This window comes from Petaurus breviceps, unplaced genomic scaffold (assembly GCF_028583685.1).
Source record: "Petaurus breviceps papuanus isolate PSGF00001 unplaced genomic scaffold, PetGlider_PUasm1.0 207, whole genome shotgun sequence".
Lineage (NCBI taxonomy): Eukaryota > Metazoa > Chordata > Mammalia > Diprotodontia > Petauridae > Petaurus > Petaurus breviceps.
The window spans coordinates 25,578,611-25,606,217 of NW_027185850.1; the positions used below are offsets into that span (position 1 = coordinate 25,578,611).

The following is a 27,607-nucleotide window of genomic DNA, read 5'->3' on the forward strand; positions in this document are numbered from 1 at the left end:
ACATCCCCAACAAAGGCTCATCCAAGGCTCTGCCTAAAGGCCCTCATGAAGGACAACTCGGGCCCCTCAGCAAAGCTCTCATTGTTGGCAAGTTTTCATTATTATTAACAATACTAATCAATAATAACGGCAGTCAGCATCTGGCACTGATGGATCCAGAGCCTTTTCACATCTGTTCTCTTGTTTGGGTCTCACAGCAGACTTTGTAGGAAAGCAAGGCAGTATTTACCATTTTTGCAGGATCCTTGGATCAGGCAGTGGCATGCCCAAGGTCATATAATCCCTAAGGAGAAAATCTGGAACCCTACCCCAGAAGAAAATTCAAGTGGAGTTAAATCATTACCATTCAGTGCCACATTGATTTGGACACAGGCTCAGCTTTTTCCCTATTTTTCTGGCTTGTATAAAGCCTAAGTCAACCCATGGCTAAACTCTTGGCCAGAGTACTCAAAAAAGGACAAGACTGCAATTAAGATAAGAATGAATAAAACATCTTCTTCTGAATTGAAAGAAGTGTTTTTAAAATGCCCTATTATAGTAAATGCTCTGTATATGTTACTCTGTTTCCAAAAGCCTTTGTTGCGCACTGGCCCTTTTGGCAGTCACATTCCCCTCTCCCACAGGCCGTGTCTACTTAAAGGTTCAGTGCCCAGGATGGTGACTGATAGGCACTTGATAGCTGTTTGGTGAATATAGCCTGCCCTGGAAAGACGAGGTGCTACTCCTGCCCTTGGGCTCTGGCTCCCAGGGGCCTGTCAAAATCCTCTTGGGATGGGAATTTCCCTCAGGGGGTCCCTGACATGATGAGGTTCATTCATGACAAGCTTATGCTTGCCCAACTTCACCTGTGAACAGCTTAGGTAAACTGGGGAGAAGGCTTGAAGATCCAGATTGGCAGTCAGGCACAGAAAGACTCCTGGGCTGGAGACCCAACTCCAGCACCCACCAGAGCCCTGTGATGTGGGCAAGCCAGTGTCTCTCTGAGCCTTAGTCTCTTCATGAAGATGTTAGTGTGTATGCCTTACAGAATTATGGCACTAAACTTCACGAGCTCTAGAAAGGAGAGTTGCCTTAATTATTCTCTTCCCTACTGCCACATTACCAAAGCTATGCTGGACTTTGTACTCAAAACCTTTTCTCTTCCATCATCTCACTGAATTCTTGCAATACATGCACACATGCTGTCTCTCACACACACATGCGTGCTTGCACTCCTGCGCACATTCTCACACTCTCTCCCTCTCTCTCTCTCTCTCAATGGATCATCTTCTTCAGGCATTTCTATTAGGTTTTCCGTGGCTTCCAGAACACAAACCATCTTACTAGTCCTTACCTGGAAGAAATGCCTTGCCATATCACATCATAGAGCCTTAGAACATCAAAGCCAAACAGCCTTTAGGAATCATTTAACCCAGTCTATTCTCCATCTATACCACCTTCCTGAGAAGCAGTCATCCACCTTCTGATTGAACCCTAGTTAGAGACAGAGAACTCACTACATTTTGAGGTTGCCTACTTCACAGCTGGACAACCCCAATTGCTGGCGAATTCTTTCTTTTTTTGGAAGGGGGGAGGACAATTGGGGTTAAGTGACTTGCCCAAGGTCACAAGGCTAGTTTTGTGTGTAAGTGTCTGAGGCTGGATCTGAACTCAGGTCCTCCTGACTCCAGGGCTTGCGAATTTTTTCTTAGGTTGAGTTAAACGCTGTGACCCTATGAATTGCCCGTTTCAGCTCTCTGGAGCCAAGCAGTCACATGGCAACCCTCATTCCTTATACATAAAATGGACATGACAATATTTCTACTAACTCTTTTGCGAGATTGTGAGGAAAGACCCTTTGGAACCCTTAGGGCTGCGAAGTGTATCGGTCATTTGTCATTATTACTCCTGGAAAATGGTTGTGGCCCCTCTCTGAGCATCCCACCTGCCTACTGGGTGCTCCTGCTTCTGCCTTCAGAGGCCAGGCAGAACACATGATATCTCTCTTCCATAGCCTGTTTTCCCCTGTCCTTTAGAAGATCCCACCCCACCAGCACCACCTTTCTCTGGACTGAACACCCTTTCTTCTTTCCACCAAGCATCATAATTCTTCCTCTTCAGAGGAAGTCTACTTTCCAGTCTACTGGAAAGACTTCTTGTAGAAGGAAGGTGGGACGCTAGCTAAGACTTGGAGGAAGCCAGGAGGCAGTGACAAGGAGGGCGAGAGCTCCAGGCACAGGGGCTAGCCAGTGGACATGTTGGCTTCCCTGTTTAGCTCCTTTAGGGCATTGACTGTGCCTGCCTTTCTCTTGGTACCCAGCTCCTAGCCCTTTTCCTGACACTGTAAATTAATAAATTCTGCAATATCAGCATTATTCTTCCCATTTTACAGATGAGGAAACTGAGCCCAGAGATTTGAAGTATGGTCCCAAGGTTCACACAGCTTAGAAAGTCAGGGTTTGAGATTCCACTCCGATCCTCTGTCTCCAATGTACATTCTACTGCCCTGGGCTGCCTAGGGATATTCAAGTAACTGGTTTTAAGGGATTTCCTCCATTGAGAGTAGATCTTGTCACAAGTGCTTGTCCATACAAATGAAGAGAAGAGTCTGGAAATAGATTTATGCTTTGAAACTGAGAGGGCAGGTTAAGGAAGTGAAGAGAAAGATCCATAGTCATTGGATCATGTCAGAAAGTATTTTTTTAGTTCTGTACCATGGCATCCCAGCCTATAGAGAGGACTCTTGGGGGTGGGGCCATGCCTGCCCTCCAGAGACCAGCTTAGCACGTAGAGAGCACCAGTAAGTGCATACAGCAGAAACCCTAAATACACAAAGGGCCAAAAAAGAAAGCCATTGTCAGCAACTGTAGTACTAAGAAGGGCTGCACAGAGGAGGTGGCCTTTGGCTTTGGGTTCTCCCTCCTGAGAGCTCTTCAGCTGCATGCTCAAGACTATATTCCAAAATGGTGGAGAGAAAATGCTTGATGAGGTTCATTCAACAAGCTGCCCTCAGAGAGTCTGGAATTCTAAGAAACAAAAATGTCCAAACGCTCAAAAGATCACCTGGTTTCAGAAGCCAAGAGAAGAACAGAGAAAGACCATTGGATTTGGACTCCAGGCTCTACCTCTGACATGCTGTGTGACCCTGGGTAAGTCTCTCACTCTTTCTGGGCCTCATTTTCCTTCTCGGTAAAATGAGAGGATTGGACATAATAAGCTCTCAGGACCCTGCCATCCCAGAATTACTGCTTATTGATAGACATCACAGATAAACATGCATGCGCGCGTGCACACACACACACGCACACACACGCACACACACACACACCCGCCCCAACCCTCTCTCCCTTCTCATCTCTACCTCCTGGCTTCCTTCAAGACCCCGATCAAATCCCACTTCCTTCAGGTGGCCTTTCCTGATCCTCCTTAATGCTAGTGCCCGTCCTCTGTTGATTAGCTCCAGTTTATCTTGTATTTATTTCTTTTTTTTGTGCCTAGTTGTTTGCATGGGGTCTCCCCGATTAGACTGTGAGTTCCCTGAGAATAGGGACCGTCTTCTGCCTTTCTTTGTATCTTCAAGGCTTAGCACAATGTCTGGCACATAGTAGGTGCTATTGACTGACTGAAAACATTTCCCTTAGTAGTATCTAGCCTTACAGGTACCGTAACACAGTAGACAACCCTTGTCAGTTTGGGCTGATTGCATAGCAGATTGCATGCCCCAGCTAGGGCACTTTAACCTGGGCCCCATGCCGGGCAGCACCTAGCTGGCCTTCCTTGCCTTTCCATGGAGGCCTCTCTGTTCCCTGACTGATGGTGAAGAGTCAAGTCCAGCCCATCAGGAAACAGTGTGTGGGCAGGTGCAAGGAGGGTTCTGCCTCTTCCACTCAATCCAGCAGAGAAGTTTCCTCTCTCCTTTACCCCTGGACTAGCTTCTCCCACCCTGTCCAGGATCGGACCCTCAGAGCACCTCATGTATCTCACCAGATATTTCCCTAGACTATTCTCTCTGCCTGTCTGAAACTTGAAGCTTGGTTCCATAGGAACACACCCCCAAATATATACTCTTCCTTTGGAAATAACTGGTCCTAGGCCAGAAGTTCAGAGGATCCCAGATTGAGAACTGGGAAGGACCTTCAAGTCTGTCAGGTCAAACTACTTCCTGTTTCAAGTAAAAAAACTGAGACCCAAAGAGAGGCTCTGTCCAAGGTCCCCCCAGTAATGAGTGAGTGGCAGAGCCATGAGTCTGAGGACTCCTGATGCAGAGCCTTTTAACTGTGAGGCATCTGCACTGCCAGGAGCACATGCCCTCTCAGAAATCCAGAGGGTCCCTTTGTTTTATTGACTGGCAGAGTAAATAATTCAGATTCCAGTTGGTATTTTGTGAGTGTTTCATGTTGTATTTTCTTCCTCTTTTAACTTTTCCTTTAATTTTTTTAAATAAACTTTTATTGATACATTTTGTTTCTATATTGCTTACATTTCCTGCTACCTCCACCATCCCAGAGAGCCATCAGACTCTATAAAAAGAATTTTAAAAGAAGAAAACAGTTTGAAAAAAATTCAGCAGAGCTCCTGAGTGAAAGCCCGATGTTCTTGTACTGATCACAGCCCTTACCCTGTCTTTGACCTTCCTTACTGCTGAAGCAGCGAGGATGTCCTATCTGTTATGACAGGTTTACAAGAGAAGCTAACCTGAAGAAGAGCCTTTCCTGTTACTAGCCCCCAGCAGCAGGCCCCATACCTCAGTCACCTCCTACCTGAAGTGAAACCTTAGAAAAACTTTGTCCTTTGTTCCTTCAGAGAGTCCCTGTCCATTCAGCTAGGGCTCCCTTTCTGGTGAACTCAAGGAACCCTAGTTGGCTCCTAAATTTATGGTATGGGGCTTGGGTTATGGTTTTGGTTTGGGGATATTGGTTCTGGTCCTAATTTGTGGTGACACTGACAATTTTACCCACAGTAAAGGGAGTCTCTGGATCAAAGTATATAGGCATTTTAGTCACTTTCTTTTTATAATTCCAGATCTCTTTACAAAATGGTTGTGCCATTCATAACTTCACCAGCAATGCACTAGTTTACCTGTCTTTCCACGTCTTATACAACAATGACTATTCCTATCTTTTGTCATCTTTGGCATCACTTTGCTGGGTGTGAGGTGAAGCCTTAAGGATATTTTGATTTTCATATCTCTCATTATTGATTTGAATCATTCTTTTCTATAATCTGAACTTCCTCTTGAAAACTGTTTATATCTTTTGACCATGGATCTACTGGGAAATAGCTTGGGGTCATATATTTCTCTTACTTCATATATTTTGAATAGCAGACTAGAAATCTTATTAAAATATTTTTTTTCTCAGAAAACCCCTGATTCTAAATGTTTATTTTGCTCAAAATCAAAATGATCTATTTTGCCTTTCCTATCTGCCTCTGTCCCTTGTTTGCTTAAGAATTCATTCCTTGGGGCAGCTAGGTGGTGCAGTGAATAGAGCATTGGCCCTGCAGTCAGGAGGACCTGAGTTCAAATGGGACCTCCGACACTTAACGCTTACTAGCCATGTGACCTTGGGCAAGTCACCTAACCCCAATTGCCCTGTCCTCCCCCTCCAAAAAACATTCCTTATCCATAGCTGCAAAAGGCATATGATATGCTTCTCTTCTAATTGTTTACAGTATGATCTTTAATATTCAAATCGCATATCCACTTTGAATTGTGGGATATGGTATAAGATGTTGGTGTAAACCTGATTTCTCCCAGGCTTTCAGTTTTCTCCCAGTCCCTATCAAATATTGAGTTCTTTCCAGTGAGATGTGAAGTCAGGTATTTCTGTTCCTTGTTTAGTCTGCTTCACTGATCTACTTTAAAAATTTTTAACCAATACAAAACTATTTTTATCATTCCTGCCTTATAATATAGTTTGCAGTATGGAAGTGCTGTTTCTGTTTTAGTCAAGTCGACAAGCAGGTGTGTGCCAGGTGCTTTGCTAAATACTGGGGATGCAAAGGCAAAAGCAGCTACTGTCTTCAGGGAACGTACAGTCTGATGAGGGAGACTGCATACCGACAGCTACGTACATGCAAGATATTGGCAGGCAAATGGGAGGCACCAACATTGAGGGGGGACAGGAAAGACCTCTTGTGAAAATGGGATTTGAGTTGAAGGAAACCAGAGAATTCAGGGTGTGGCAACAAGAGGGAAGAACATGACTGGGATGAGAGACACTGAGTACAAAGGCTGGATCTGGAGACAAGTGTCCTGGACCAGGAACAATATGGAGTCCAGTGTCAATGGATCATCATGAGTGGAGGGGAATAAAGTGTATAAAGCTTGAAAGGCAGAAATGACCAGGTTATAAAAGGCTTTAATAGCCAACGCGTTTTCTATTGGATCTGGAAGGGAACATTTTTCCCTTGATACTCTGGCTTTTCTGTTCCCCCAAATGAATTTTGTTATTTTGTCTAATTCTGTAAAAGTGTCCCTTTGGTAGTTTGGCTGGCAGAGCACTACATTTTTACAATAACTTTGGTAATATTGTCATTTTTATTACATTGGCATTTCCCTTAAGTCATGAAGGCTAAATATCTGTTATCTTAAGCATTCTTTATTTCTTTAAGGAACAGTTTGTAATTGTACCTTTGCAAATATTGAATGAGCTTGGGTAGACTGATTCCCGGGTATTTTATGTACTTTTTAGTTGTTTTAAATGGAATTTCTCTTTTAATCATGCCCTATTGGATATGTTACTATTATATAAAAATATTGTTGATTTGGAGAGAAGGGGGGTGCGGTTATAGCCTGAAACTTTGCTGAAGGTATTGTCTTAGTGGCTTTGCTGGTTCTCTAGGGTCTTCTAAGTAAATCATCATGAAGATACGGATAGCTTTGTCCCTTTGCCTATCTTTATGCCTTTATTTTCTTTTGGCCTATTATTCTTATTGTTGTCAACTCTGAAAAAGAAATTACCAAAGAGCCCAAAGAAATGAGCAAAGATCTTTCTTTATTCCATTGGAGGAGGGAAAACATGTACTCTGGGGTCTGGTCTAGGACCTGGGAGACCCAAGGAAGCAAGGATAAGCCCTGGTATATATAGTTGTGGCAAGACAAAGAATCAAGCAGTGAGGTGTAATGGCAACAATATGTCTATTCATAGCAGGGCTTCATGACCAGAATGTGGTTCCTGCAGGTACTTGTCCAAGCTCAGGGACCACCTGGCGCTGGTTTGAACCAGTTCTGTGATTTAGCTGCTGCAGAGTTCATCCAGAGGGTGAGCCCAAAGGACTGTTGTTATGCCAAGCTCAGGGCACAGCATGCTTGCTGGGCCTTAGCTCTGAAGGCAAGATGTCTCCTTATAATAGAAGAAAAGAGAGGAGTGACAGAGGTGTGGTCTTGGCATGGGGGTCCTGACACTATCATTTCTAGAACTGTATAAAATAATATAAAAGAAAAGGAACAGCCTTGCTTTCTTCTGTATTTATTGAGAAAGCTTCTAGTTCCCCTATCACTTTAAAATTCTGAGCTTTTGCTTTTCTTGAAGATGAAGGTAGGCTCTCAGGGTATCAAACAGAGCCTGAGTCCCATCTAACCTTGGGACCTTAGTAGACACCTAAGTCAAGCTTTCTCCTTCTCCTTCTATACCCTTCCCTCCCCACCCCCCAGTACAGAAAGCTCCTGCACAAAATCCAGCTTTGGCTTGAATACTTGTAGTGGTGGGAAACCCACCCCCTCACACCTGAGCCTATTTCAGTGTTTGAACAGCCGTAATTGTTGCCATATTAAACTGAAATCTGCCTCCTGTAATTCTTGTTCTTCCTTCCGGGGCCAAGCAGAATAAGTTAAATCCCTTGTTCCTGCATCAGCCCTTCAAGTTCTCAAATATGGCGATCACCCTCCCGGTCTTCTCTTGCTTCTGAGCTGTGTGGTTCCGGTTCCTGATCCCCTACCAGGCTATAAATTCCATGAAGGCAAGAATTGTGTCTAGTTGTGTCTTTGTATCAGTCCCTTCCCAAATATCCAGCATAGCCTGGTGTAGGTATCTGATAGGGTTTCCTTATGCCTTACTAAGCTGGTTCCTCTCCTTTGGACATATCCCACTTTTCCATTCTTTCTGTGAAGGGGAGGAGGAAGGCAGTGGTGTGAGCCTTAGTGTGTAGAGCGATTGGTATTATAGAACCCACTCTTCTCTAGCACCACTCTGTCACTTCAGAGTCTTAGAGAGTCCCCTGGTCATCCAGAAGCTCGGTGTCGCTGGCAGCTCTTGCAGCCTCTCTGATGTTTATCAAGCTCCTGCCATTGAGCCAAATATTCAATATTCAGTCGACAGATGACGTGCTCCTAGTATGTGGAGGCTAACAAGGACAACAGGAGGAACAGGAGCTGTCATTTCTATCATGTTGCCTCATCTGGTGCTCGTGGCACCCTGTCCAGTAAGCGCCATTATGGCCCAGGGGCCCCCTGCCACACCTAAACTCTGCTCTTCCTGACTCCAGGTGCCCTGGTACAGTGGCACTACCAGGCTGCCAGGATAGGACGTGAGGTTCAGATTCTGCCTCTGAACTTACTGGCCTGATGGCCTTGAAGATGCAGTCTCCCTCTGGAGCCTCAGTATCCTCCTGTGGGGAATGAGAACAGTAACAGCAGCAGGACTTTTCCTTTCAGGGTTGTTGCAAGGAGCCTGCTTCCTACACCTGCAAGGCCTCTGCGGCCTCTTTGTGAAGGGGGAGGCAATACCGGAGAAGTGAGTTCAAGTCAGACACGTGGAAGACTCCCACAAAGGCGAGCTCTGACAGGGAGGCTGTTACTAAGCAGGGGAAATGGAGAAGTTTCCTGGGGATTTGGTCTTGGCCTTTCACAAAGGGCTAGTTAAACTCTTAGTAATGGAAAACCAGGGAAGACTCTGGAGCAGAGATACTGAGACATCCTTGCTTCCTCACGGTGGAGATGTGGGAACTGCTCAGACGGAGGACATCGCATTGTCACACAGGCTCGTGTCATACAGCTTTGCCTGATGGTCTCTTTTTGTCACTAGGCAGGAATAGTATCAGGAAGATGATGGTTTTACTCAGCCTGATCCCCCAAAGCATCTGCCCATTTATTTCCCTTCCTTCCCTGTCCTAGGTCTCTATGCCAGTGTGGTCAGTAGAAGTGTCTGCCACACCCATTCCCCAGTCAGCTGAGCCTTTCTGACCATTTCTTTGTACAAAAGGGAAGAAAAGTGAAATAAAACAAAAGTAGAGATCGGGGAGGACTCTGAATGCCAGGTCACAGAGCATGAAGGTAAAGGGGCAGGGCTCCACTGGGGGGGTCCTTTAACCCACTAAAAACCACAAGTTAGGAGGAGGGAGAGGTTTAAGAAGCCTTCCTGAAGCAGGTGGCGTTTGACGTGGACCTTGAAAGCCAGTGGGTTGGGGTCATTTTCACATCTGGTGGATGAAGAGACAGTTGTGAGCAAAGGAACAGATGAAGAACACAGGGGTGGTGAGTTTGCAGGGAGGAGGCTCTCCCTTTTGGCCACGTCAGGAGACACAGCCTCAGAGCCTGAAGGCATCCCCCAAGTGTGGCCTGAGAGGAGCCCAGAGATCAGCTAGTCTGACACTCCCACCTCCACTTGTATTGACAAGGAAACCCAAGTCCAAAGACTCCAGGCCGCTGGGGCAGAGCTGGGATTGAAGTCCTGCCAGGAAGGGCACCACAAGGGGGCAGACCTTGGGCCTTCCTCATCTCTGTCTACCCCCAGCAGAGTGAAGTACAGAACCCTGAACAGCATGGAAGGGGGAATGGAGTGGCCTGGCTTCCAGGAGACCCAGGTTCACATCCCAGCTCACCTTTGACACTGACTCGCTGGTAGCTTTGGGCAAGTCTCAGCCTCAGTTTCCTGCACTGTAAAATGGGGATACTGATGCTACAGTCCCTGCCTTAGAGTGGCTGTGAATCTCAAATGAAATCCTGCCTAAGAGCTTTGGCAGACTTCAGAGGGCCTCCCGAACGCCAATTCATTGTTATTAGGTGGTCAGGAAGTGTTTGCTGAGCATTGTTCTCTTGCAAGAGCCCGGCTGGGCTGGCCTCATCCAGCAGAGAAGAGATGGAGCTGGTAACAGTTCACTTGCAGATTCATGTCTCAAATAACCTTCAGTGAAAACTCAAGTGCTTATCACTTCATGAAAAGCCCCTGCCAGCCCAGCCTCCAGGGAAGGAGCCGTGTTTGCAGTGAATCAACACCAACACAGAGGCGTCGGAGATGGTGCAGGGGAGGCTTTTCAGAGACCAGCTCACCATCTCTTGTGGCCAAGAGGGACCAGGCTCCAAAGGCCTCTGGAGGAAGCTGAGGCCCAGAGAAAAGAAGGGACTTGTCACAGACTGTGCAGCAAGTCAGAGAGCCCTGGGACTTGGATCCAGGTCTCCTGACTCCAAGCCCCTGCTTCCCTACAGCATGCCTGGCGTGGCTCACCTCTCACCTCTGACCCTGTGACCTTGCTGAGCCCCTGCTCCACACAGTTGTGATCAGGCTCCAGCAGGACCTCATCTGCAAAGCCAAGTGCTCTCTGTTCTTCCAGTGTGTGTGTGTGTGGGGGGTGGCACAGTAGGGCAGAAATAGCTCTGTGACAGGAGCCACAACCCCTGGGATGTGGCTTTGCCACAAACTCACCTTGGCCAAGGCATTTGCCCTCCCTCAGCCTCAATTTCCTCCCTTAGAGCAGGTTGAACCACTCACTGGTCATCACAGATTTCTGCCCTGTGCCTGGTAGCCTTCTGTTGACAGACCACAAATAACCAAGTTGGCGAGGCTGGAGTTCTGGCATGTTAATTAGGAACAATGGTGAAAGCAGATGAGCAGAAAATGCCAAGGAGCTAAAACAAAACAGCAACAGCTTTGTTTGTTGACAGAAGCAGGAGCCATATTGTCGGGTAATTGGCGAAGGGTGTAAACATTTGCAGAGGGGGCTGCCCCCCGTGAATTAGAAAGCAGAAGGTTGGGGGGGGGGAGGCTGGCAGAGGGTGAAAACAGATACCCTGATCAGCTGCAGGGCCTGCTGCTGACTTCCACCTCCCGAGAAGAAGGAATTGTTGGTTGGGACATCCTTCTGGGCTCACAATCACCCATCAGCCAGGGAGTTTAAAAAGGATGTGTCTCCTCTGTATGCACCCCTATACCCAGCCCCCACTCTGGGCTCAGCCATTCTCCATCTGGATACAGTGTGGAGGACAGTGTGCATTAACCCAGGCCCTCCCTGACAGAGACATTGGTGCCAGCACACTTCTGCTGTGCCATGGCCAGGTTGGCCCTTGGGGAGCAGGGTGTGGATTTGAGAAGCAAGCATATCTAATTAGTTGCAGGCTTGAGCAGATTCAAGAGTAGCTTTCCTAGGGGGCAGTCTCTCTTTCTACCCAAAAGCTATGGTGATCTCAGGACACCTTCCAGTGAGGCAGGAGGGAGAGAAAGTAATGGACTGCTTTATCAGTCCCAGCCACCCACCCCTTGGGGCTGACTTCTTGTTCCTAGAGCAGTTTTTTGTTCTGATCCTCTGATGGGCCATGATTCCTTCTGTGCAGGGTCTCCCTCTGCCACTGTAAATAATAGAATCCCAGCATCTCTGAGGAGGGACATCAGAGGGGGCCAGCCCAATCTGTGCCCATACCTGGACAGGAATTTCTCTGCCATATACCCTCAAACAGTTGGGCTTAAGGAACCAAAACTCCAAGCACTGTACACTTGACGCTGAGGGACTCTTTGCTTCCCAAGGCAGCTTGTGCCATAATTAGACATTTCTAATTGTTAGAAGTTCTTCCTTGTAATCAGCTGAACCTACTGCTATAATTTCCATCTGTTGGACCTAGTTTTATTTCTGAGGCCAAAAAGAACAAGTCTAATCTCACTTGCGTGTGAAAATCCTTCACATGTTTGAATGTGCTTGTTATGTTCCCCTTCAGTCTTCTCCAGGCTAAACATCCCCATCGCTTCAACTGATCCTTTTATGCCATGGTTTCCATTCTTCTTAGAGGTCACTCTCCTCTGGGAATGATCCAGTTTGTCAATATCTTTTGTAGAATATGGCACACAGAATTAGATATAATACTCCAGATGTGGTCAAAATGATCAAATGAATTAGTGAGTGAGTGAATGAATAAATGAATGAATGAAAACGCATTTTTAAGCACTTATTATGAGTCAGGCACTATGCCAAGCACAGAATATGTATGTACAAAAGTGAGATGGTCTCTGCCTTCAAAAAACTTGAGTTCTAATTGGGGAACTTATATTCAAATTCATATACCTAGAGTGTTGTCCAAGGAAAGGAATATCTGGGAGATCACAGGGGTGGTGAGTTGATCCATGGGACAGTCAATTGACAGACATGCCCTAACCCAGAACAAAGGGGCTTCCATAGTACTGAGCTGAGGGGGAAGAGGAGTCTGGTAGAATGCTGCCATTGAAGGGAAGGAGTGGCTGGGGCATGTGGGTCAGAGGTGTGTGAGGCCTGCCTGGTCTGGTCCTTGGGGTTGGGTAGAGAGAGGGTGGTCTGATTGTGTAGACACGTGCTTTCTCACCAGTCAAGGCAGTGTGGCCAAGGTAGCAGTGGCAGTGCCGAGCAGACTAAGTACCCCGAGAGATGACAGTCTTCTTTCCTGGTGGTGCAGTGAGGAAGTGCTGTTCCAGGGGAAGACAAGGGGCTGCGGTGGAGAGCTGGACCAGCTGTGAAAAGGCTCCTATTCTGGGGAGCATCCACCTGCAGCTTAAAAGAACAGGGGAGGTTTGGCTGCCACATCACACAACACAGTGAGTTCTCTACAAGCCCCAGGCCTGTTTCATATCTGCTATTGTCTAGCCACAGCTTCATAACCCTGTACTTATGCAGCTGATTTTTAAAAATTCATCCATGGAGAATTTGTTTTTATCCCCATTAAATTGCATCTTTGGGAGGACTTCTTTTTAAGAGAACAGCATGAAAAGTTATAGCATAGAGTCAAGCTTCCCCACATATATTCCAGCAAAGATAAAAAAAATAGCACAAGACCAAATAATGATAAAGAAATCCAAAGAGAAACTGTAGTAAGCACCTTCAAACAGCCCAGGACTGCAGCAAAATAAACCAAACCAAACAAACAAACAGAAGCCCATGGGAACTCTCTGCTAGGAAAGTTAGTTCAAGTGCAGGTTAAAAAAAATCAGGAGGGGCGGCCAGGTGGCTCAGCGAGTAAGAGCACTGGCCCCAGTGTCGGGATGACCTGGGGATCGAATCCAGGCTCAGATACTCAGCACCACACCCAGAAATAACTGGCCGTGTAACCTTGAGCAAGTTACTTAACCCCAATTGCTTTAAAAAAAAAAAAAAAAAAAAGGAAAAAAAAATCAGGAGCTGCCTGCACTCAAATCAGAGACTCTCCAGCTCAAGGCTGAAGCCCTCTGTCCTGGGGGTAAGGAAGCCTGAAATGAGTAAATGGGAAACTCCTCGAAGACTAGAAACTCACAGCACTTTGACCAGAAGTGGTCAGGGAGCCCTCTTAGGGCTTCAAACTCAGCGTTCGGAATAGTTTTAATGAAGAGATGAGGACGACACTGACCATGACAAAGCGCCCAGCACGCCAACCAGAGTGTTCCAGAGGGTCCTAAACCAAATCATGGAAGGCTATGGAAGGCCAGTATTCTCCTGGCCATCAGTGGCAAGAGCCCAGGTAAAAGAAGTCACAATTAAGCAGGGCCTGATCATGCATGAAAGCATGTGAGAAGGGCTAGAGCCTGAACCTGGCTCAAAGGAGCAAATCAGAAACTGAAGCTGGAGATAACACAAAACTCAAAGAAATAGTATGAGTCAAAAGGTGATCGAGAAGTACGCCCAGAAGAAAAGAGTAATTCCACAACAACTTACAACAGGAAGAAAATTACATGGTTGGCCCCAAGAATTATAAGAATGCCTAGAAAGAAAATAAATAGTTTAGGACAGAAAGTGGAAAACCTTACCTAGACGCCTTGAAAATTAGAACAAATAGAATTCAGTGACTCAATGAAAAATGTTATAATAAAATGAAAGGATTGAATAAATTGAAGAAAATATAAGCTGTTAAATTTTATTCTTAAAAAAAGCAGCTGACTTGGGGGAAAAGTCAAGAATAAATCATTTAAGAACCTTTAAACTACATGAAAATTATGACCAATCCCTCCCCCCCCCCACAAAAAAATAACTAAATTGTAGATACCATATTCTGATATCATGAGTGAAAACTACCCAGATGTATTAGAACCAGAGGGGGGTGGAGTGAAAATAGAAATGATCTATTAATCACTTGCTGAAAGAAATTGCAAATTTAAAAAGTCCCATGAATGTCATCATCAACAGCTTTCAGGTCAAAGAAAATACACTGCAAGCATCAAAGAGCCTAGTAAAGGATCATGCAAGACTTGGCAGCTGCTGCAATAAATGCCAGGGAATCTTGCAATACAGTATTCCACAGGGCAAAAGATGAAGGCTTGCCATGAGGAATAACTTAACCCTTAGAGACTTTCTACATGGGGGAAATTAGACCCTGACTTGAATAGAATGCTTTCAAGCATTCTTGATGAAAAGTCCGTAGCTCAGTAGATAGTTTAAAATGAAAGCACAGGAGCCAAAAGAAACCTTAAAAAGTAAATACATTTGAACAAATAGAAGGAGATAAGTTATGATGAAGAATGGGGTCTCTTGAGAGTGTTGCTGGAGAACTGGGAGGGGGGGAGAGACAATCAGTGCCTGTGGGTAGTTTTGTTCTGTTTTGATGGCCTTAAGAGGGGCAAGAAAGTGAAGGGATAAAGAAATAGACTAGTGAGGATCGCACAGGATCTGGCATCTTCTACACTGAAAGATCAGAGGAACTGGAATATGATTTTTCTCAAGGCAAAAGAAGGATCACCTACCCAGCGAAACTGAGCATAATCTTCCAGGCACTGATGGTCATTCAACAATATAATGGATTTCCAGAACTTCCTGATGAAAAAGCCAGAGCTCAATGGAAAATTCAACCTCCAATTATGAGATGCAAGAGAGACATAGAAAGAAACGAGGATGGACTTCATATTTACCTGGAGAGGCTTATACAAACTGATGCTAAGTGAGAAGAGCAGAACCAGGAGAAATTTGTATACAAATACAGACACAACATATGTGTGACGACCAACTTTGATAGACTGGACTGTTCTCAGCAATGCAGGGTTATAAGTCAACTCAAAGACTCATGAAGGAGAGAGATGTCTATATTCAGAGAAAGAACTAGAAAGAACTGAGTTTGAATCCAGATTGAAGCAAACTACCTGCTCTTTTTCTTTATCTTGTTTGAGTTTGTTTCCTCTTTCCCATTGTTCATTCCATCTGATACAATCCTTCTTTATAACCTGACTAAGGTCTAATGTGAAAATATTTGCAAATCCTATACTTGATTGTATACCACCATGGGGGAGGGGGAGGAAAACAGGAGGGAGGGGGAGAAAATTTGAAACTCAAGGAATGGTAGAACTGAATCTTGTAAACTAAAAGTAAACAAACAAATTAATAAAGACCAAAAAAAAAAAAGAAATATACTAGGGAAGAAATGAGGAATAAGGAATTGGAACTTACTAATCACAATTGGGATGTATGAGAAGAATATACAAATGTAGGAAGAAAAGGGGAGAGGAAGGGGCATCACATGAACCTCACTTTTATCTGAACCAGGCAAAGGACTGCATACACACATAGGATTTAATATAGAAATATATTAAATTCAGTAAAGAAACAAGCAGGGACAGAGAGGAAAGTAAGTTATTTTATATGAGGGAGACTGGAGTTAGAGAAGGAATAGTCATAAGAAAGAAGGGAGGTAGGGGGAAAGGAAAAAACATTTATATAGCACCTACTATGTGTGAAGCACTTTTACAATATCTCACATGATCCTCAAAATAACTCTTCAAGGTAGATGTTGTTATTCCCATTTTAGAATTGAGGAAACTGAGGGAAACAGGTTAAGTGACTTTTCCAGGAACACACAGCTTGTAAGTTTCTGAAGTTAAATTTGAATGTGGATCTTCCTGACTCCAGGCTCAGTACTCTACCCACTGCTTCACCTGACAAAACTAATTTCAACTTTGGAAGGTGGATTAGAAAGTAGGAGTTTAAAAGGAAGACCTTTGTGTATTCTTTAACAATTGGACTTAGTGATTAATGATACTTAGCAATTGATTGCTGAATAAGTGACTGATTGAGTTAATTTAGTGTGCCCCATGAGGGGAAGACTTTAAGATGATTGTTCTTTGTTCTAAATATTGTGACCACTTTGGTGAAAACTATGTGGCATTTTAATGATAAGCTGTTGAGAATACTATATTGTGGTTTTCTGTGATAAGTTGTAACATTGTGAATCCTGTACCTTGATTTACTGTGAATGTTTTGCTAAGATTTGTTTTGGAATAAATAGAGTGTTCACTATACTATGTAATCAGAACCTTAAAAGCTGTTCACAGTAGCAGTCCTCTGGAAAGCTGCTCGTGCATGGCATTTGCATTACATCATGATATGGGTGAAGTTGAGCTAGTGTGTTCAAGCAAATGTTCAGTTGTAAATCATTAGTGTTGATCACATTACCTTTCTTTTATCACTTTCTTATTCTTTGTAAAGAGGGAGGAGGTTGCAAAGAGAGGAGACTGTATAAGAAGATATGACAGAGGGAAATCACAATTCACGGTCATTACTGTGAATGTAAGTGGCATAAGCTCACCCAGAAAGCAGAAGAGAATGACAGAATGGATTAGAAAGCAAAATCAAAAAATATGCTGCTTACAAGAAATACCTGTGAAACATAAAAATTTGCATAGAATAAAAATTAGAGTCTCCAGCAACAATAAAAGGCCCTACGGGCAATGAAATATCAATACTTAATAAATATGCATCACATGGCACTGTTACTGATTACTAATGAAAAGTTCATTAACTTCATTAAAAGTATACAGCAAAACAAAAACTGTGGGAACTTTAATCCTTTCAGATCTAGCCAAATCTGACAAAAAATGTAAAAAAGAAAGAAGGTAGGGACGTAAATGGAATTTTTAAGTGTTAGATGTGCCAGATCTCTGGTGGTAACTAAATGGGAATAGAAAGAAGTACACATATTTATCTGCTCGTATGGCCTCTTTTGCAAAAATTGATTGAATATAAGGGCATAGAAATTTCATTACCAAAGGCAGAAAAGCATAATTGTTTTAACACATTGCTTACTGACCATAGTACAATAAAAATAATGATAGTAAAAACATTAATTATATTGTCTAGAAATAGACATTTTGTCAAAGAAAATTATGACAATGAGACAATATACCAAAACTTTTAAGATACAGTCTGCAATCTCTGAATGCTTTCATCGACCAAAGAGAGAAGGAAGGAATATATGAATCAAGTATTCAACAATCATGAAAAATAAAAGACTAGAAAAGCAAGCAACCCCCCATAGCCCCACCAAAATAGAAATTCTGAAGATTAAAGGAGATGAACAAAATTGAATAAAAATAGTAAATTATTAATTATCAGTAGGAACTTTAAAAGACTAATATAATATAACATTAATCTTAAAGAGAGGGAAATAATTGCCAGTATCTAAAAATAGAAGGAAAAAAAGAATTCAGAAAGAATAAAGAAAAATTATAAGGAATTATTTTGCCTGATTACATACCAATGAAACTGATAAAACGGATGAATGTGTAAAAAATATATATATAAAATATCAACATTAACAGAATAGTAATTGATTTAAATAAACCACCCTCAGAAAAGAAAGTAACAAGAGATAAAGGGAATTCGGGGGGGGGGGGAACCCAGGGTGAAATGGATTTAAAACTAAATTCCATCAGACATTCAAAGAACAATTCCAATATTGCATAAACTATATAAGAAAATAGTAAAGAAAGGATCTTACCAGATTCCTTCTATGATACAAATATGATCTTAATGCTTAAACCAGAGAGAGACAAAACAGAAAGAATGTTATAGCCCAATATTCTGAATGAGTATCAGCACCAACATTAGTGAATAAAATATTCACAAATAGTCTATAGAAACATTAAAAAGATGCACTATGGCCAAGTTGAATTGAAATGCAGAGTACCTTCAGTATTATGAAAATTATAAAAACAAAAGTCACATTATTATGTCAGTAAATATAATCTTTCTCTATACTCTTTCTTGATGACCTCATCAGCTTCTTTGAGGTAAACTGTCATGCTGATGACTCCCAAATCTATAAAAAAAAAAAAAAAGTGGGGCAGCCAGGTAGCACAGTGAGTAAGGGCACCTGCTCCAGTGTCGGGATGACCTGGAAATCAAATCCCGGGCTGAGACACTTAGAACCCATCCAGAAACACCTGGCCGTGTAACCTTGAGCAAGTTACTTAACCCCAATTATTTAGGGATGGCCAGGTGGCTCAGCGAGTAAGAGCACCGGCTCCAGTGTCGGGATGACCTGGGAATCAAATCCGGGCTCAGATACTCAGCACCACACCCAGAAATAACTGGCCATGTAACCTTGAGCAAGTTACTTAACCCCGATTGCTTTAAAAAAAATAGTATGAGGAAGGGAACATTTATTTTTTTAATTTATTTATGTATATATGTATACATACATATATGTCTATATAGGAGGGTATATGGGCATATGGATACATATGTGAGTGTGTGTATATATGTGTACAGGTACACATAGACAAAGGGCACAGAATCAATTGAATAGGAAGGGATGACACTTAAGGTGAAATTGAGAGGTAAGAGAAGAATATAATGAGAGGAGATGGGGAAAGACAGAATGGGGTAAATTATCTCATATAGAAGAGGCAAGGGAAAACTTTTACAAAGGAGGGGAAGAACAGGAAGGCAAAAGGGAATCGGTCAACCTTACTCTTATTGAATTTGGGTTAGGGAAGGAATGACAAACACACTAAATACATACTCGCCCTACAGGAGAGTAGGGGAGAAGGGGATAAGAGGCAGAATGATGGAGGGGAGGGCAGGTTGGGGGGGGGAGGGTAGTTAGACGCACACACTTTTGAAAAGGGACAGGGTCAAAGTAAAGAATAGAACAAGTCGGGGGCAGGATAAGATGGAGTGGAATATAGTTAGTCTTTCACAATATATTCACTATGGAAATGTTTTGCGTAGCTATACACATACAACCTATAATTGCTTATCTTCCCAGTAAGGGTGGGTAACGAGAGAAGAAGGGAAAGAATCTGGAATTCAAAGTTTTAAAATCAAATATTAAAAAAATATATTTATTTATTTATTTACATGCAACTGGGAAATAAGATATACAGGCATTGGGGAATGGAGATCCATCTTGCCCTACTGGAAAGTCAGAGGGGGTATGGGGGAGGATATAGGAGAGAGCAGATTAGGGGAGGGGGTATACAGTGGGATTGCTCTTTTAGGGTGGTGGGTAGGGGAAAGATGGGGAGAAAATTTGTAACTTAAAATCTTGTGGAAATGAATGTTGTAAACTAAAAATAAACATAAAATTTAATTTAAAATGTTTATTTTTCATTTTTAACATTCAGTTCCACAAACTTTTGAGTTATAATTTTTCTCCACCCCCTCTCCCTTCCCCAAGACAGCATGCAATCTGATGTAGGCTCTACATATACATTTGTATTAAACATATTTTCACATTAGTTATGTTGTAAAGAATTAGAATCAATGGGATGAACCACAAGAAAGAAGAAACAAAACGAAAAAGAAAGAGAGCGCGCAAATAGTCTGCTTTGCTCTGCATTCAGACTCCATAATTCTTTCTCTGGATTGGATGGCATTTTCTATCATGAGTCTTTTGGAATTGTCTTAGATCCTTGCATTGCTGAGAAGAGCCAAGTCTATCAAAGTCAGTCATCGCACAATGTGGCTGTTACTGTGTACAATATTCTCCTGGAGGAATAAACGTTCATTAATTGCCCACTGTGTGCCAGGCACTGTACTGAATGCATTACAAATATTATCTAATTTGATCCTCACAACAACCCTGGCTGGTAAGTGTGTTATTATCCCCATTTTGATTGAATGGAGGAAATTGAGGCAGACAGATTAAATGACTTGTCCAGGGTCACTTGTCCAGCTGCCTAATGATAATAGCTAACATTTATGTAGTGCTTAAAAGTTTTTCTTTATATATTTTGGTATACATACCACATGGAGTGTATGCTATTATTACTGCCGTTTTATAAATGAAGAGACTGGGCATCAGAGAAATTATGTGACTTACTTGTTCACATTTCATATAGCATCTAAGGTTCTGAGGCAGGATTTGAATTCAGGTCTTTCTGCCTTCAAGTCCAGCACTCCATTCACTACACCACTTAGCTACTCAGTCTCTTTATTTTTATTTATTTTAGCTTCAGCCCTTTATTACCATTTGCCTTTTGTACATTTTTAATTGGATGTTCCTGAGATATCCCAAACTCAGCACGTCTAAAATAGACCTCCCTAAAAACTTCCCTATTTCTTTTGAAGGCACTACACTATGTCTAGCTTCCCAGGTTGGCAGTAATTCCCCACTTTCCTTCCCCTCACATATCCAGTCAGTTGCCAAATCCTGCCATTTCTACCTCTGTACATCTTTCACACCCAATCCTCTCCGTGTACACACAGGTTATCTTATTTGAGGTGACAGCTAACCTCATCACTTCTCAGCTAGGTTATTATAATGGCCCTTTAATTGGTCTCCAACCTCAAATCTCTCCCTCCTCCAGGCCACAGACTGTTGACAGAATGATTTTCTTCAAGTGCAGATCTGACCATGTTATTACTCTACTCAATAAACTAGAATCAAATCTAACCTCCTCTCTTTAACTTTTAAAGATGACCCAGCCCTGTCTGTCTAGCCTTACTTAGTGCACTAGTGCTAGAAAGTAAGGTTTTGTGGAGTTAGTGTAGCTTTTTTAAAAGCTATATTGGAAGAACAAGGAGTATCCAGTTGCTTAGAGTGGATGGAGTGATGATAGTGATGACAGGAGAAAAGGCAGAACGGCTTTCTTGTTCTCTTTTTTCCCTGCAAAGGAGAGTAATTTTATACTGAAAATAACCTAACAAACTTGGCTAACAAAGAATTGATGCCCAAGATGAGGAAGAGGGCACCTGGTCCAAATGCACAAGATGCTGTAGATGGGATTGCGTAGCCGTTCTCAGTGACATTTGAAGAAGCACGTTTTCAGAGGAGACCAAGTTCCCAGCACTAGGCTTGTGACTGCCCGCTCTCCTCTGCCCATGTCTGACCTCACCTCTATTGCTGGATTCAGGAGCAGGCACGAACAGAGGCAAGAACAGCTTTAAAAGTAACCTGTTGAAGGGGCAGCTAGGGGGCGCAGTGAATAGAGCACGGGCTTTGGAGTCAGGAGGACCTGAGTTCAAGTATGACCTCAGACATTTACAAAAACTAGCCGTGTGACCTTGGGCAAGTCACTTAACCCCAATTGCCCTGCCTTCCCCCCTCCAAAAAAAGAAAAAAAAAACTAACCTGTTGAATTCATTATATACCACATATGCAATAGAGATTCATGGTTTCATATATAATCATCAGCTTTTTATATTCTAAGTATATGGAAGTGTTTATATTTGTTGGTATTTTCCAAATTCAGAATAACAAAAATAAAAAAAAGAAACAGTCTTTGTTTCATGGTTGGGGGCAGGGGGGATCTGAGTTTCCTAAAGGTGAGATCCTTGTCCAGTGAAAAGCAATTTGGCTTAGTATTGGGATAACTGAATCACTTCAGTATTGGTAGTCTTATGGTCGATGAAAGGAGATGGCAAGAGGTTGCTGCCAATGGAAGGAGAGTTCATAGGTTTTCTTTGTAAAACTGAATAAAGGATCTAGCAGAGTTGGCTTCATCATGTACCCAAGTCACCAAGAAACATTTCATTGGTCATTTCTTCTTACAGACTCATAATATGCCTATGGTTTGTTAATTACAAAAATGTATTTGACTCAAGGGACCAAAATTCAGCCTTAAGGTCTCTTCTCCAACAGGGATTCTCTCACAGAGATTTTAAGATGATACAATATTCCTTGACAAATGAATCTACAAAGGTAATTTTGTTCAGTGACCCTCTGATTACTAAACATTAATAATACAGAAAGCAGCAGGGTGTTTGCTTGCCCAAAAACGTTCACTACTGACATGGAGGATGTCCTGCACAAGTTCCAGAAGAGAGAGGAATTTGCTCCACGCGGTGCAATGTCCCATGCGTCCTTGTTTGCAAATGGAGTGAAGCCCCCAGGACCTCCAGGAGCTCGTCAGGTAGAAGCCTCCACGTTCCAGACTGTGACCTCGAGTCGAGCTCCTCCCTCAGTGTGCACGTCTCAGACAAACACTGCATTACTCAGGCCGTGACTTAACAGAAAGAAGAGGACAAGCTAAGCTATGCTTAGGACGTTGTACGGTGCTGTCAGTGTTCCCAAACTTCTCATTGATTCAAAAATTCATTTTTTTTTTCTGAACAAAAATGTTCTCCCGGTGATGCTCAGAGCACCACAGTCTCTAGAGACTCCACATTGCAAACAGTCCATTGGTCATTGGAGAGATGAGTAATGGCCAGAGCATGGTTCTGATGGTGACTTGTGTGCAAGGAGTAGTGTCAGGGATATCATCAAGGAAGTGTGTGCCCAGAGAAGGAGGCAGGCCTGACCTGTCACCCTGGAAGGACCCAGACTACTGCATATTAGATGGAGGACTCATAGGAGAGCACTTATTAAGCACTGACTGTGTACCAGGCACTGTGCCAAGTCTAGAGAGACAAAGATAAGCAGAAAGACAGCCCTGCCCTCCAAGCTGAAAAGCCGGGGGAGGGAGGGAGGGGGCACCAAAGCAAGAGCATGGTGTGGAAGTACAGAAGGTCAGGAGCAGAGCCAGGAGGGGGCTGAAGGCTCCCCAGTGGAAGAGATGAGGCTTTCACAGGACAAGAAGCCGTGGATGCCTTGTGATCTCCACTGATAGAAGAAGTTCTCAGAGAAACGAGATGGCATCTTCAACAAATGCGTTGAAGAAACTTCATCTTACTCAACTGGAGGCATCATTGTAATGTAGCCCCCTCTTTGTGGATCCTGACTCTTGCATCTGCCATGTTAGCTGTCACTCCAAGCTGCCTTTCATCTGCAGATTTGATGAGTCAGCTATTTATACTCGCCTCCAAATCACTGATAAAAACCTTGAACAGATCACAGCCTCTTCCCATTTTATTGGCCTGCAACAGTCTTGTCTTTGTATTAATCCCTCACTAGTGGGCCACCCAGCAGCCAAAAACTTTCTTCTGGTTTCTTTAGGGTCTCATGGATCCCATCATCTTGTCTTCTATTGTAATACACAACCAACCCAACACCATTTGCATTTGACAACCTTTTAAAAAGTTGGACAGATGAGAATTCTGAAGTAATTGGGTCAGTAGGTACCCAAGAGCCAGTATTATTATTAGCCTCTTGGTTTTGTCTTAAACAGGTCCCCTTACTGTATGTCTTCCCTCTCCCCATTCCCCAGTCCTGTTTGGCCTGGCAGTAGAGGCAGCATGGTATGGTCAATAAAGAGATGGCCTTGGAGTCAAGAGGACCTGGGTTCGAGTTCCAATTCTGATACACAGCTGTGACTCTGGACAAAGCACTTAATCTCCCAGTGCTCTAGAGAACTACCTGACTAGGAGTTGCAGAGGGGTCAGCCTGCATTGGGGGGTGGTGTCCTCTAGGACCAATGAGAGCTCAGGTCCTGTCTGTACCCCTAATATGTCAAGCCCATTATGCCAGGCCTCTGCTCAGAAACCTTCTCTTGTCCTCAGGATAAAGTTCAGACTCCTTGGCCTGGCACTTAAGACCCTCTATGGCCAGGCCCCAAACTATCATTGAGCCTTATTAGTCATGACTCTTCCCCACATACTTTATGCAAAAGTTGTTTACCCTTTTGAAGACAACACAGACTCAGTTAACTATGATACACAAAAACACTTGGCAAATTCATTAGAGAGGTTTGAAGTGTTTGGTGAGTTCTGAGGGAAGAGATGGCTTAAAGGGTGGGTGGAAATTTAGTGGAGAGAGGGCATAGAAGGCATGGCTTCGCAAGGAGAGGTATTTAGCACAGCATAAGGAAAGTCCAGGGACTGGGGACCATAGAGCACATGGAGGAGGCGACATGAGACAAGGCTGCAAAGGCCTGGTGGTTCCAGATTGAGAAGGTACCTGACCACCAAACTAACTGTCTTGGACAGGATGTTACCAAACAGCCAGAAGAGCTAAGGTGACCCTGTGCTATTTTTATAGAAACAGAGATGCCATGGGAGAGGTGGGTTCTTGACGTAGTCATGGCCAGCACAGTTCAGGAAAGGAGAATGGCTGGCGCAGGGGATATGGGCAGTTGAGCACCTGTCAGGGATCCACACTCCAGAGTAGGCAGTGATCACACCCAGTGTAACATGTGAGCATCAGTAGTAGACCAAACCAGCTGTGGGCCTGCCAAGACCAAGAACAGTATCTAGCAGGTGACCTTGAGCTGGGCCTGGGGGTCATCAATATGAGTTCCTGTATTTCCCTGGATAGGGGAAGAGGTGGAATATGTCAGTTCCTTCAGTTTGAGGGCTGGGGAGCTCTGGGTTTTGATGGGGAGAGTTGAGTCAGCCAGGGCAGGAGCACAGAATTCTCATGGGGGAAATACTGTGTTGATAAGAAATTCCCTGAAGACCCAGCTGTTACACAGCCCCAGAATAAACCTTGCCAGGGGGTACCCAGCCTTATCTATAAGGGCCTTACTGCACACGCATCTTTTAAAAGGGCCACACAGATTCAAACTTTGGCTTTGTTCCCCTCACAGCTGAGTGCACACCCTGTGCCACCCCTTATCCCAGAAATCACTACCCGTCTCTAAGCCTCAGTTTCCTCCTCTGTAAAATAGAGATAACAGCTTTTAGCTCACAGGGAGGTAAGGGCACAGAAGAGTACATTAGTAGTCTTTAGTGTGATAGAAATGTCACCTTGTGTGCTGTCACCCTCTTAACATGGGCTTTCTCTCATTTCAGGTCACCCAGCTGGATCCCAACAAGTCATTACTGGAGGTAAAGCTATTTCCTCAAGAAACCCTTTTCCTGGAAGCAAAAGAGTAACAGGAAGCTGACCGTCAGACTGGCCGTTCCCTGCCAGGCTTGCGGCCGCAAGTCAAGAGAAATGCTTCTCTTCTCCAAACCGCCCCACCCTTTTACCCAACTCCACTCAGTGTCTCACATCTCTCTGCCTCTTGCAAGAATCTTGGAAAGAATAATAAACGTAGCTACATAAAGTTTCCCATCCATGAGTATATGTTTTCAGCCATGGCTGCACAAGCAAAGGAGAATGTTCTACCATGAACACTGTCCCAACCCAGCCCCTGCAGCATTTGTCCTAGAATTAATGCCCCATTCATATGTGAGTGATTGTTAGTAGAATTCTGATGCTTCTGACCCTCCCCTCCCCCCCAGCCAGGCCCTGTGAAGTCTCAGACGAGGCCATCTTCCCTCTTGCCATTTAGGATGCTGTATTTGACACGTCTCATCGAGCCAGGCCTCTAACCGAACCCTAACCCATGCATCTGACTTCATCTCCAGGTCTGAATTCTGACTTTGTCACTTAAGTTAAGGAGGCAAGAGAACAGTCCACCGGAGATCTCCATGGGATGTTCCGTTCTCAGCCTCAGAGATGAAACGGTGTTGTAGATGAAGGCCCTGGACTTCCCTCAGGCCTTCTTCTGACTTCTTTGATGAGGTGTAAGGTTTTGTTTAAAGAATAGAGTTTGAGATATATGCAAGATATTTATTTTCCAGCTCTGCTTTGGACCCTGCTCCTGATTCAGTGCAGAAAGTATTTTCCATTATGTTGCAGTGTGTGAACCTGCCACAGCTGTGCATGATGTGAATATTTAAACACTCTGAGAAGGCAGCCTGTACCCATCCCCCTGGCACCTGCCCATCCAGGCAGTGTCAGGCATCGGACCTCCTGAACGTGAGGGCACCAAGCCTTCAGTGTCTTCACCATGGATGGACATGGTTGTCCCAGCCTCCCTTCCCCCTCCCCTCACTTTTCTTTTCTTCCTTCACTCCACCACCCATCTGAACCTGCTTGCCCCTGGGTTCAGATGTACTTTGTTTGTGTCACCAGCAAACAACGTGCACACAGAGCCTTAGTGTACACACAGTGTGACAAGGAAGTCTTGACTTCATTCCACTCGACATTTGAGTATCAATCAAACAGTGAATTCCCACTTGCAAGTAAAAGAAGTTGGTCCTGGCATCTGAAACGCGTTGCTTCTGACACTCGACATAAGCAAAAACGGCTCTTTACCTGAATCAGCTCAGCTCAGAAGACACTCATTGTTTGAACCTGCGGATAAACAGTTTGGATGTTTTTTTATTTAATCAGCAGGCTTAAGGGTTTAGTGAATTGAATGCACTATCTAAGCATCTACTGTGATTCAAACTTTTTTTTAATCCTGGAATACTTTTCCACATCTGTTTTTATGTAACTCATGATAGTCAAGGTCCTGATTCGAATATTCTCAACTCCAAAGAAAACTGTCCACCTTTAGGCTCCTGCTGCCTGTCGGGCCTCACCAGATCTTCATTCGTAACCCCAAACATAAGTGGTCGTGCAGTCTGGGTCCTTGCCCTCGGCCACCAGGCCAGGTATGGGCAGAAGCAAGATGGGAGTCTTTCTTCCGAGCCTCCAAAGGGTTCACAGCCCCCTGCTCAGGCCACATAGATAGAGAACCTACTCCCCACTCCCAGCCTCAAACCTGGCCAGAAGAAGGGCAGTTGCAATACGAACAGGGACTTGAAGCATTTCGCTGCTGACCCTTTTCCTGCCTTCCCAGACCAAGGGTTTTCCACTTCCAAAAGACACAAGGTGACTTGCTTACAACATAGAAATACGAGTATCATTCTCTTCTGCCCTTCAGCTTGAGAGGTCTGTCCATCATCGCCTGGTTCCTGGGGTCAGCCTGCCCCTTCTCGTTTGGACTGACACATTGGGTACTCCTCCCCCTCTGCCTGCTGCAGTGTGGATCTCAGCTTCCCTGGTTCTGTCAGTTCCCTCGTGTTCCCAGAATATCCTTAATGCAATCACTGCTTCTGTATTAGAGTGTAAAGAGTTGTTGTCCATGCCTGGGACCTCCGAGCAGAGTTTTTGTTCTGTCTATTGACCCTTGGAAGGTGGAATGTTTCTGGAAGCTTCTGGTTTGCAGCATTGCTATGCTAAGTCACCGTTAGATATGATGTAAAACCCCAACATTTCATCATCTGTATTGTATTTATCCAAACTTGGAGTTGAATGAGGGCGTTTTTTTTATGGAACTATGTTTTTTAATGTAGCAGAATGGGACTTTGGCGTTCCTAAATTGTACCTTTTCGGTGACATTAGAAACATAAAATAAATTTGCAGTTACACTAAAGTCGCTACTAAAATGTACTTCACCTACTCCGCCTAAGCCATGGCACGATTCCTCCCGTCCTGGTGGGGTGCCGCGCCGGCGACATCTACAAGAACGCAGCGCTAAGGCAGGAGGCCCCAAGCACAGGTTCTGGTCACTGATATGCATTCATTCTTGAGATAGCATGTTGCTTATGCACATGACACTGAGCGTGGGAATATAGAGAC

The 27,607-nt window shown here is 43.9% G+C and overlaps 1 protein-coding gene across 2 annotated transcripts in view; it reads left to right on the top strand.

Annotated features, from left to right (window-relative positions):
• Positions 1-27,401, top strand: part of LOC138164996 (FAS-associated factor 1) — a 419,323-nt gene extending 391,922 nt beyond the window's left edge. For both annotated transcript variants that reach the window (XM_069093034.1, XM_069093033.1), the window contains exon 19: positions 25,003-27,401. In XM_069093034.1, coding sequence (XP_068949135.1) covers positions 25,003-25,086 — 84 coding nt within the window. In that variant the 3' untranslated portion in view covers positions 25,087-27,401. The remainder of the gene's footprint in view (positions 1-25,002) is intronic.
• Positions 27,402-27,607: the final 206 nt, after the last annotated feature.